The 12520-nt window shown below is 39.1% G+C and overlaps 1 protein-coding gene across 1 annotated transcript; it reads right to left on the bottom strand.

The window, feature by feature from the left end:
- Positions 1 to 7680: 7680 nt before the first annotated feature.
- Positions 7681 to 11208, bottom strand: CTLA4 (cytotoxic T-lymphocyte associated protein 4). The gene is made up of 4 exons (XM_058839965.1): positions 11024 to 11208; positions 9485 to 9835; positions 8867 to 8976; positions 7681 to 7943 (listed from the first exon to the last, which is right to left on the bottom strand). The coding sequence occupies exons 1-4, from the start codon at positions 11079 to 11081 to the stop codon at positions 7773 to 7775; spliced, it is 690 nt and encodes a 229-aa protein (XP_058695948.1). The 5' UTR covers positions 11082 to 11208; the 3' UTR covers positions 7681 to 7772.
- Positions 11209 to 12520: the final 1312 nt, after the last annotated feature.

The raw sequence follows: 12520 nt of genomic DNA, 5'->3' as shown, positions 1-12520 counted from the left end.
ATGCAACAGGCTATTTCCAGCTTTTGTTCTTCCAGTTGTGGTGCAGGGACAGTTTTCTGCTACACCTAAACATTGCACTAAACTTTACCATATTGTTACTATTACATGACAAATAAGATTTTGTGACTTATTCATGAGCTTAAAGCCACATGAACAAGCTTTTAGTGTGAATCTGATTAGTTGGCTGCACATGCCAATGCCTTTAATCCATATACTGGTTTCCATGACAATTAAATCAAATAAAGAAAGGATTAAGTTAAAAGGAAGTTAGGAAGACCCAGATACTCGTCTAACTGGCAGCATCTGAAGTTCAATTTGTCATAACAGTGACTTGAACTTGGAGTCATACAATGGTAACTGCCATAGCATAATCAGAAGAAAAAAGACTGACTAGTTATTGAAAAATAACTGGACCTTCATTGGCCACTGAAATGTAACAAATAACACAGAACACTTCTGGTTTCACTGTAAGGTGGAAAGATCAACACAAGAGTTTTTGCTACATTAGGCCTAATCTGGATTTTTTGATATCAAAGCTTCAATATATTTTTCTTTACAGGTTTAATACTCACATCCGTAATTTCTGTTCTTCTGCAAGGACTAGACTTAAACTTAGTTTTAAATTCACTATTTAAACGGAAAATCTAAAATTTTGACAAACTAGGAACTTGAGAAAAAATAATTTCATGTTGGTAAAAAAAGTTCTTTTGTTATAAATCTGATATAGTTAAATATAAACACTATTTCAAAGAAGTCCAAGTATTTGATATAAGAATACCAACAAGTTTCCTTTTTTTTCACACTCTTTCTATACACAAAAATTTCCCAAAATAAATATTGACATATTTACTGTGAGTGGAGAGGTTATTAAATTCAAGTACTTCATATCTCTAGAGCAGATCAGGTGCTGAGTGTTTCATGTTCTGCATGTTGAAAAGTAAACCAAGAGCATCCATGTTGTTGAATGCAAATCAACTTTTTGAGGGAGAGCAATTTCAAAAGGTGCCACGTTTGGAAGTGCCATTCACGCTGTGTGCAGACAGGCTGACTCCCTCTCACTTCCTGCAGCCTCTTCCTTCTGCCTCCTGATGTCCACTGGTGCTGTGCAGGTTGTTTCCTCTCCTGCAAGTCATCCACTGCCTGGGCAAGACACAGCGTGCATCCCCTTCCAGTTCAGGGATTTGTTGGATGAGACACAAGCTATCAGATCCTTTGGAGCATCCAGCACTGGAAAACAAACCAAGAAAACACATGCACACACTTAGCATAGGGAATGCACTCCTTCCAGGAACCATAAAGCAACTGCTTAAGGTGTATTTCTGACTGAGGCGTTTGAAACACCAGTAAAGCTTTTTCTCAACTCCCATGAAAGAACCACACCTTCCTTGTGAGCAGTGACATTAAAGCAATTGCTGTATTTAATGAAAGTATGTGGAAGCCTGGTCTTTTTTAGTCATAAAATATGAAGTAAAAACATGATAAAAATAATGCAAGTTTTTCTGAAAATTGCAGTACAAGTGATGACATTAATGTGAGGAATTTTTACATCAGATATGTCCCTGTGGCTTACATAAGAGAGGAGGAATAAAATGAGTTTGGAACCTATTGGTAAAATCACAATAACGGTACTAAGTTATTGCAGAGAGATGAAGAAGGAAAAGAGCTTAAGAGATGTTTCATCTTAGTGAGAGAGTACTATCAAAAGAAGACCAGGCAAATAGTCATAAAATACAATATGATATAATGAATTAGTTTGGCATTATGATAGAAAGGAAAATATTACTAATTTGTGAAGGAGACAGTCATCTTTGCTACAGAATTAAAAGTGAGAAAGCTTTTATAAATGCTGCCCACACGATCTAACACCTCACCAAAGCTCAACTATGAAACCAACTTATTCTGCTGATTGCTGCTGTTCTAGCCATCTTTCCTGCATGTAAAACATTAAGTCAGCCAGTTATGAAGCTGTCAAATGTTTCCAAAGTGTCACTTACCAGAAGGATTTGAGAACTTACAGAGAAATGAACTGTTTTGCTTCCTGATCTTGATTAAGTGCTGCTAACATACCACGTTTTGTGACAGTTTCAAATGTGGATTATTTTTGGTACTTGTTTCCTCACCACCAAGTATTTTTATGATTTTTATCCAGCTCATTGAATCTATATTTTTTATATGATGTAAATAATTTAGGCCATAGTACCACCTAAGACCCTTTGTAGCACAGGAGAAGAGGCCTGTTTTTAATCACCCATTTGTTTGGCTTCAAACGAAGGAGAAAGATGACAACAGCAAGAACTAGCAGCTCTGTTTGGCAGGTACGAAGGCCAGCTCTGAAAGCATGCAAGATGAAAAGAAGCCTTATCAAAGCTTCAACAGAACTTCAAACACCTCAGCTTTCCCCACACACCAGCACATGGAAAGAGGTATCTGGAGTTCAGCTGAAGGCCAGCAGAGATCCAGCTTCTCATGAGAATTTTCACAGGAAGGAAGGATATTGAAATATATCTTACAGCTGATGATGTTGCAAGTGCCCAGAACTAAGTACTGGGAAGTTAGGACAAATCAATCCCCTCACGATTTCTAGTTTGCAGATGGAAGAGTTTCCAGTTTGCACAAAAGTAAGCAGTGTTTCTGCTGGCCCCTTTCATCACTAGTTCAATGAAGCTACAAATTCCTAAGGAGAAATCCTACAAACAAGACTATGGTGTAGGAAGTTAACTAGCCCATTTAACGTCGAGCAGGATTAGTTTATTGCCTGTGTATATTGAACTGTAAGAGTCTTTGGGGTCTGGCTATTGAGTTTCTAATTTGAAAAAGACCTGGAGTATTTGCTCAGTGTATATATTTTTATTTATATAAAACCAGCAATCCTATATTTTTCATGTCAGTGGCAATCTTGGCCCAAACCTTGATATTCATTTCCTATAGAAAATCTACATCCCAGGCACTGATCTATCTGGGAAGAATAAAGCACCCTGCTGCTTGTTCCAACTTTCCACACAAGCTGCTGCATCACAGGATGTGGTCATCTAAAAGTACCACCTATTGGAATCATATAATTATGTGAGAAATTCTATTTTCCCTGAAAGCAAGGTCTTGCTTTTTGCTGAATGAAGCAGACCAGACACAACATTTTCAAGTACTACTCTTTGAAAACAGCAGTCAGAAAAGAATGAAGAGGAAAAGCCATCAAAGAAGAAACTGAGAACATTTTGTTCAACTGGAACTTCATAATCACTAAAAAATGTTCAGTAAAATAGAAAAATGTGACTGTGATTAAGACAGCTTGCTATAGAAATAGAAATAGAATTACATTTGAAAAGTCGAAAAAGGAAAGAATAGCGAAATTTTGAGTAGATAACAGTCTCTTAGTTCATGGAAATATCTGCCATGTTACCTTGGCTGCAATTACTAATGATAGCCAGTGAAGTTTTGTCCCTAACCTAAACTCTTCCTTGCTTCATCCCTCTAGTAAACAACAACAATTTTTATACTGACTTCAGGCACAATTTTTACACATCCCCCTTCCCACAGTTTTTAAGATCTTTTATGAATAACTGTTATGTGCAAGGGCCCCACTGCTTAGCTGTGATAGAAGCTACCTCAAAATAACTTTTACATGTTCAGGCAAGAATGCAGTTTGCAAATGTTAACAATAATTTTGTTTTAGAAATGCATAAATCCATGCTCTACACCAGCCTTCTTTGGTTTGGATTTCATGTTACAGCTCTTGGATACGTCATCTGATTCCTGTTTATGCCTCTGCTAGATGTAGAGCTCTTTAGTAATGGTTCAGATTGTTCCTATTACAGGCAAAACTGTGCATTCTCTGGTTGATTTTTCAGAACTCACTCCTCAGCAATAGCTTTGGTCCAGTGAAAGGAAGAAGCCTGATGTGTATTACCTTCCAAGGTACTTTGCCTCCAAGCCTTAGCTCAGCTCCTCACACACATACTCACACTCTTTAGACCTGCAGAGTTCAAAGTCAGTAGCGAAGCCAGGAATTATCAGATCTGTTAGGAGGTGCCTGGCCAATGCCAGCATTGGTTATTGGAAAACAAGAAATTAGACCCAAGGGAGTCTTGAGCAAAAGTCAGAAGTTTAGGAAGGATAGCAGTAGGTAAAAAATGTCTACTCTTGCATAGCCTATAAGTGATTGATAATTTTTTTTTCATTTATTAAGTATCTGAGGAAAACTGAATTAATGAACTTTCTCTGCAGACTCAAGGCCTGGCAGCGTAGTGAGTTCAGATATTCCTTCAAAGAGTGAGGAATCTCTAATCCTAAAACGATAGACTGCTCATCGCCTACTCACAGAGCAGCTGTGTGGGAAACCTTTGTCGTATGCTTTTCTGTAGCAGATATGACTCGGATAATTGAAAATGACAAGGGAAAAAAATGGTTCAGATAAAGAAGTGGATGAAAATGAAAGTAGAATACTGGGGGCTGGGAGTGGTGTATGCATATGCCATTGTCTTTGATGCAGACAAGTATACCTCTGAATTCCCACCCATCCAGCCAGAAACTCATACTCTCTGTTTCACAAACAGGCGAACAGGTCTCCTAAAGGGGTGGAGAGCACATCAAAAGAAGCTCTTCCTGAACCTCACCAAGCAGTATGGTCTCATAATCTGGCTGTCCAGGTAAGATACTCAGTTGTGTTTTAAAACTCCCCATTCTAATGAGCAGAGTTCTGAGACCAAATCTTTTCATCTTTGCTTTGCACATTCTTCCCAGAAAGAGGCATGATTTCCTCTTTATTGCATTTTCTGGGATGTACACTGATATAGCACCTGCACCTTTCATTTTGGTACTGCTGCGATCTCACAGAACGCTATATTTGACTTTTATATGTTAAATTTTTTGGGGTGTTGATAGTGAAAGATGCTTCTCACTGCTATCAGGGAAAAGCACAGACCTTGAGGTTCTGGAGGGCATCACAGGACCAGGGAAATTCCCTGAGGTCTGGGCTCTGCCCTCATCATAACTAGCTGCTATATGGACCATAGGGAGGTAGGTATAAATATCATCTCTGCAGGTACTTATGCTCCACTCATCTCCGTAGTGCCAGATATGAATGATGAGAATACCACTGTCAATAAAATCTGAACTGAAATCTCACTTTGGTCTTCACTGCTACATCTGCTGATTTGAGTGCACCTACTACCCTGCCTGGCTTAGAACAAAAAGTAATAAAGCATTATGTAACATTTAGCTCAGAAAAAGCTGCCATAGTGGTAAGCAAAGCCAAAGAAAATTAAGCACTGTGGAAACAAGAGAAGATTGGAAGAAGTAGCCACTAAGGATGAAGAGAAGATCAGAACAGACAGAGAATTTGGGCAAAGTAATTTCTAGTAAGATAATTAATAAACATCATACTGATGATAATTTAAGTGCAGGAGGCAAACACAAAATATTGCTACTATCATATATGAGATTATTGTTTCTGTTATGCTCTTCCATAACCTTCACTATTCAGCTATTTTAGTAACCTGTTGCTTACTTATGGCAGAATTCTTCCTTGGTTGTTACAGACTGAATGTCTCAAGGAAATGCAGGTGTACCGAGAGGAAATTGCCCAGGTGGATGCAGAAAGCCTAGGTCAGCTCAGTGGTCAGAAATGGAGGTGAATTGGAATATACACATGTTCTGTGGTGACACAGATTCACAGCCAGCTGTGGCCAGCTGTCATGAGCTTGTGGATACAGATAAAAAGCATCTCTTCATCCAGGAGGGATAGAAATGTACTGTCAGCTTAGAAAATAATGTACTTGAACTGCTTTTAGATTGCTTAAGAAAAGTAAGTTTTTGGTCCCAGTATAGAGAAATTGACAAGGAAAGGGAAAAAAAACCCAGTCCATTCCTGATTAGAAGCCATACACATGATTCACTACTTGCTGTGGTGGAAAAAATTTCCCTGGATAATTATTCATGCTTTGTACAGCTTCTACAAGCTGTATGTGTGGGTCAAACCTATTTTTCATCATGGAGTCATGAAGCATACTTGCCTAATCAGGCTACACCTGAAAGGGCAGAAGTTTGGTCATTTTGCAGTGACAATAGATATGTGATCTTTTACCATTTTTTATCCTCAAAACACTAGGGAGTGAAAAATTAGGAAAAAATACCAGACTAATGTCAGAATACTTAAAACACCTTCAAAAAAAGGATATGTCATCAGACACTACTTTTACTTAATGCAGCACACTTGTATATCAACACTGAGAGAGCAGTTAGCACCTGCAAATACTGGCAAATTGAGAATGTGAACGTGTCTTTGCACAGCTGGAGGTGGTGCCAGATGAATGGACAAGAGAGGGAAAGCAGACTAAAGAACTATGAGATTTGGTGTTCTGAGACCTGCTGCCACTGCAAGAACATGGAATAAAGGGTTTGGCTGCACACCTGTGCAGACAAGAAGATGGATTCATAGCTGTGAAACAGAGGCACATGCTGCCAGTGCTTTGGGTTGCAAGGTGAAATTTTGATAGCAAAGAGTCAAATTAATAGGTAGTAGCTGAGAATTCTGAAATGGTTTTAAGCAAGCTCCAACAGCGTTGTGTGTTGACTGGCACTTAGTCAGTGAGAGTGTCAGAGTGGTGCAAAGGAAACAGGATTTGAAACTAGGACAAGTTTTTTGTTTAAACATGTACAGGAGGTGCTGTCAAAGGCATCACAGCTACCTTCTGCAAGTGAGTAACTGCTGGAAGTGCAAACTTGACTGGTAGTGTCTCTGAAGCACATCACAGCATCTGTAACTAGACAGAAGAACTGACAGACTGTAATGGTGGCTGGCTGAGGAAGAGAGCTGAGAACAGAAGTGTTGGCATGAGCACACATGCTGTCTCTGAAGGGCAAAACACAGGGTCAGGGAGGAAAGGTTCATGTTGTCTTCACTGCTTTCTAACATGTAGCCACTTCCTGTTTCTTCTGAGAATGATGAACAAGAAATGAACTTGAATTTGGGCAAAGCTTCAAGGTTTTTATTGAATGGTACATAACTAATAAACAAGATTATACACTGTCAGTATTTTCATGGAAAATAGACTTCATTAAACACAGCAACATACTTTTGCCTTTTGGATAGATGCTAATTTAGCATTTGTTAATCACAAGGCCCCAGTAGAGCTGGAGCATTTTCCCAGCACAGCCTAAGAGGGCTCCTGCTGGAGCGTTTTCTCTAACCAAACTGTCAGTACAGGCTCAGAGATCATCAGTCAGCTTATCACAGCACTTCTGGGACACAAAGCCACTTAGGGGAGCTAAGATCAGCCCTCTTGAGCAGCACTGTCACCAGTGCCAGCCTATGGGGAGCCTCTGTGGAAGTGCAGAGCACTAATGCCAGAAATGGAACCAATAAATATCAATGCAGGGAAAATGTCAACATTCCTTTGTACATTAGTGTGCTCTCCTACCTCTGCCCCCCAGACTTGTAGATTAGCCTTGCAATGACACACAAGCCTCTGTCATAATAGTGTTTGGATTTCAGTTGATCAGTAGGCATGATGAAATTTGACAGTAAGATGCTCCATTGTAACTGTAACATATGGAAAGAAAGTAAGAGCAATAGCTCTTAATGCTACACACATATATATATTACATATTGGTATAATACACCTCAAAAAAGTCAATGGCTTAATGTAGCCATTTTTATGTGACAGGGTTAATCTTCAAATATGAATACATATACCATTTTTTCTCCCCCAAACCATAGAAATTACGAAGAATATTCTTTCACCTTCCTGTATATCTTTTGTAAAAAGACAGTTAATTTATTTCTTTAACTGAAATGAATTAGTAGACGCTCCATCCCAGCTAGGAAATGGTTTCTCTCTTTCCTTGTTACAGTCAACACTGATGTGGAATGGAATCACTTTTTTCTCTAGCTTTTCAGAAGGCATTTTCACATAGACTCCAGTAGTGAGACATTGTCTTCTCTTTATCTGTAACACATGGAAAGAAAGTAAAATAAACAAGCAATCACAGCATAATCATTGACCAGCACATTTTAGAGAAACTGATGGATGTTCTTCCTTTACTGAGTAGGATGTATTCTAGACACCTTTCTCTACCTCTTTATAGAAGATCTGTTAAGAGCATTTGAGGGAGGATCAGGATGTATAAGGCTATTTATGCAAAAAAGAAAAAAGTCCTGACATTTATTTAGCCCTTCGAAGATGCTCCTGATTCAGAGTTCAGTGTTGGTTCAAAGCTAGGAGTGTTCATACCTGACAGCTTCACTTAATTTCTAAGGACAAGGAATGATTGAAAAATATGGGACAGACATTGTTTGGTTTCAAGCTCATGTTCATTTCTAACAGACTATGAGTGCTGCAGACCCCTGTGGAAAAAGGCAACCCAGGCTTACATTTGGCATGCTTTTGCACAGACATTTCTAGCTCTGAAATTAAAAATGCTTGAAGTTACACTTCCCCATCCAAGGAGAAGGCTGTTTAAATTTGCTTTGCAGAGGTGAATGATGAGAAAAAAAACCAAACAAATTCTGGGACTTTGTGTGAATCATTTGTGAAATGAGAGTACACATGAAGACTGTTGCCTTCAATCCCAGAAGCATGAGGACTTTGCCTGGTTTTAAGCATCCAGCCATAAGCCAAGGCTCAGTCCAGCTGATGGAAGCTGACTGCTTTCTAGTATGCTGACAACACAAATGATCCATAAATAAGTATAAGTGGCAGCTCCAGCAAGTTCTCTTATTTTGCATTATTGTAATAACATTGCACTAGTAACATGGAGCATCCCATTGGGTTTGTTCCCAGTGTTCTTCTCTGTTCTCATTTCTTTTTCCTTGTCCTCATCACACAAAGGGGTATTATTAGCAGAAGGGAGCTGAGTTGATGGGACTTACCGCTTTGCCCACAAGAATGGCTGAGATGATGATACTGTAAAGAAAAAATCCTGAGGCAGTAGCTCCTAATACCCAGAGATATATGGCAGTATCTGGACAAGGTTCTGGATCTAAAACATATGATATCACACAAGTCATGTCACACACAAGCCTCATAAGGAAGGCCCTAGAGTCAATAAGTCAGCCTCTACACTGCTTTTCTCTAGCATGTGCATGTCCAAGATACCACCAGGACTGAGCCCTGAATCGCTGCCTACTCAGCCTCCAAGGAAAACAGTCTTTATCTGTAGAAGAGCTCGCACCTTACCCTGTTACTTTTGCACTTCTATATTTTACTGCAGATGGATAGATAGATAGATAGATAGATAGATAGATAGATAGATAGATAGATAGATAACACTGCATGGTGTTGCTTATGCTATCATTCTATGGCTATGACTGTGCTTGCTTTGGGTGTATGCAGGGAGACCTGTAAAAATAAGAGCTAATCAAGATTTCCAGAGCTGAAACCAGTATTCACCCTCACTTCTTACAAACAGAACTCTGAAGACCTTTGAGACGTAATAGCAACTCCCTTAACTTGGAAATATCACAGTACTGTAAACCTGCTTGCCTTACCAATGACATAGAGATGTGTCCCATTGCCCTTGTTCATAAAATAGGGTGGGGGGTACATCCGCTCCATCTTGCAAATGTAAAGCCCGGTGTCATTTGCTTGCAGGCCAGCCAGGGTGAGGGTCACATTGTTTTGGCCGGGGGTAACATGGCACTGAATGACCTCTTCCACAAAGAATGTTTTAAACTCCATGGTGTATGATGAAGCACAGATTTCTGTGAACCGGTCACCAGTCTGTTTAAGCAAAGTCACTCGAATTTCCTTTGCATTCCCAATGTTCTTGTATTTACACACCAAGCTGGCAACTCCTTGCCTGTTGGCCAGCACCATTGCTGGCTGAGTCACTTCCATTACTGTAAGGAAGTAAAGAGTGTGATGGTAAGTGAACTGTCAAGAAAGGATCTAGAGCAATTTACTTCAAACCTGCACAGTAGGAGGGGAGTCCTGCCACCTCCAATTATCCATGGGTGATTCCTAGAAATGCTGCTTTCAAAGAAAAGACTCCAAGACCACAATTCATGTTAGCAGTGCATTAATATTCTTTAAAAAGCTCAATAAATGCTTTGATTACTAAAAATTATATTATAAATCTCAGAAATTACTTGTTGCTTAAATAGTAGGTTATTTGGCCCACTTATTTGAGCAATGAATGACCTGCATGCTTCAGTTTCCCTCAACACAAACTTTTTAGCATACATAAGAAACCAAAAAATAGACTATAGATGGTAAGGCTGAAATTTGAAATTTAAAATCAGGCTTTTAAACCATAATTTCTGCCTGTCAGAAATAAACACATTTACATTTAGGAACAAAAATGTTGACTCCTGTATGGAACATGGAAGAGAACTCTTTAGGTAACCTGTTTTTAGTAAAACAGAATAGAAAATCTGTTTTCATACTTTTGTTTCTGATCTGTTTTCTCCTTATTTTTAACTAGCTACTCCCAAGCCACAGTATAGCAACAATATATACCCCAAGCCAACATAGCAGCAAAGCCTGATAAACAGACTGCAAAAAAAACTTACGGGGAGATTACTGTACCATGTACAACCTCACTGACAGCTTTTAGCAACTTCTATATTCTATCCTGACACATGATGGGATGGCACTGTCTTTTGCTTTAGTAAGCTGTGAAGACTCAGCATTATTTTTTCAATCTCATTTTATATGAGTCCATTTTAAAGTAGGGTTTGTCTTCTCAGATCTGCAATGCAAGAATTCCAGATGGGGAGTAGAATTTCTCCATACATTCAAATCACTATACCCATGTTATCAGCTGTCACAACTTCCCTGGCAGGGCCTGGTTTTTCAAGATCTTTTCTTCCTTCTTGAGCTACTCTGAATGTTTCCCAGTGTCCCTGCAGATAGTACTTCTCTAAAGCCTGTGTCTGGTTTTCCAGACACCTTGCGGTGCCCCAAGACCTTGCTCCCATTAGTCCTATGTCACCTTCCTCTCCTTGTACCAAGTCCATCTCCTGCAAGGACATGAAACTGAAAACAAGTCAACACCCTCAGATACTTTGCCTCCTTCATCTACCCACCTTCAGCAATGGCAGTGGCTGTGCAGAGAAAGCCCACGGTGACCAATATTGAGAGCATTCCTGTGCTGGGACAGATGCTGAAGGGGCTGACGGTGTCTGATGACTTCAGACTTTAAGACAAACTGGAACTCTCAGGACTGGAAAAGAGGTGGCACCTTTCAGGATAGTGAATTTTCAAAATGTTTGAACCCACACAGAGCCAGTGTGTATATATAGCTTTGATCCCAGATGCTGTACCTGAAAGTAGTATGAAGCTTTGTTTTGGTTTTACGAGAAAGGAAGTAGTGGGTTTGATTAGTACGTGAACAGTTAACCTCAAACAGCATGAACAAAAACAACTATTCAGCAGATGGAAAATATATATTCAATCTGAAACTGCCGTCCATTCTGCTTTGAGAATTGTGGGAGGAAAGGTAATCATCATTAGAGCAATTCAGGCCCTTTGGTGGTGCCAGCTTGCACAATCATAGTGCTTAATATTTAAGCAATCATCAGGTATTTCCTACCAGGGCAGCATGCAGAGAACTGTACTTCTGCCTAATGTGGCACAGTGAATCACTGCAAGCTAGTTTTTTTTTATGAAGGACTTGCCTCCACCCCCAATTTTTTGCTTGCTTTAATGTTAGTGCTTTTGATGTTTAAAAATTGCTACCCCCTTCAAAATACTGATTACACTTGCAATTACTTCATCTTTTTGTATCAGCAATGTGACTTGAATCCTAATCCAGCCTCTTTAAGCTTTCCTGTGTTCAAGAAAAAATTATCTAGGTTTCTAGCTAATGACTTCCACATCTGTACAGAGCTTTGCTACCTACAGACTTTACTGCCTAACTACCTTGACATCAGCAGATGAAAAGCACTGCAGGAGCTTTGATTATTGCTATCTCTGCTTAGAGCACCTGCGTCATTTCAAATCTCAGTGAAACAGTTTTTGTTCATGGATCTTTTAAAAGCCATGTAAGCTTTGGAAATTGTTTTGCTTTTTTATATGATAAGCTGTCATATCCATGAATCATTGCCTAAAGAATCCCATAAAAATGAAGGTTCACTTCAGTTATCCTGAAGGTCGGCATTCTTTTTTTTTTACCCACACTTTGAGAAGTTCTTTTAGAAGGTGCTTCATCATTTATATGTGTAGATCTAGTAGATTACAAAGAGCTGTTTTTGCTGTGACCTAGAAAAACTAACAGCGTTAGTTCTTGAACACTAGCCCACCCAATCAAAAGATCCAGGATAAACACTTAGCCTTGGAATCACATAAATACCTAATGATATAAGTTTACTCCTTCCATACCTAGGTTCTGCAATATTTGTTTGTAATGACAGATTCACAATTATTTTAATCTTAACCAACATTCAAAACAGAACTGATGATAAATAAAAATACTGCTATGGGAAAATGAAAAACTGCACCCTAATAATGAGACAAGCACATACTGTATTACTGGTTAGACAGGCTCAAATAAATTTTAATATTAAATGTAAAATAAATGCTAT

The sequence above is a fragment of the Poecile atricapillus genome, chromosome 5 (assembly GCF_030490865.1).
Source record: "Poecile atricapillus isolate bPoeAtr1 chromosome 5, bPoeAtr1.hap1, whole genome shotgun sequence".
Classification (NCBI taxonomy): domain Eukaryota; kingdom Metazoa; phylum Chordata; class Aves; order Passeriformes; family Paridae; genus Poecile; species Poecile atricapillus.
This window is presented reverse-complemented; position numbering and strand designations above follow the sequence as displayed.

What these genes read in the sequence shown, in the direction of transcription:
- CTLA4 (XM_058839965.1), bottom strand. Translation starts at nt 11,081, where the DNA reads ATGCTCTCAATATTGGTCACCGTGGGCTTTCTCTGCACAGCCACTGCC. An exon ending in GACACATCTCTATGTCATTG is followed by an intron (nt 8,977 to 9,484) that starts GTAAGGCAAGCA and finishes CATATGTTTTAG; the next exon opens with ATCCAGAACCTTGTCCAGAT. An exon ending in CCATTCTTGTGGGCAAAGCG is followed by an intron (nt 7,944 to 8,866) that starts GTAAGTCCCATC and finishes CATGTGTTACAG; the next exon opens with ATAAAGAGAAGACAATGTCT.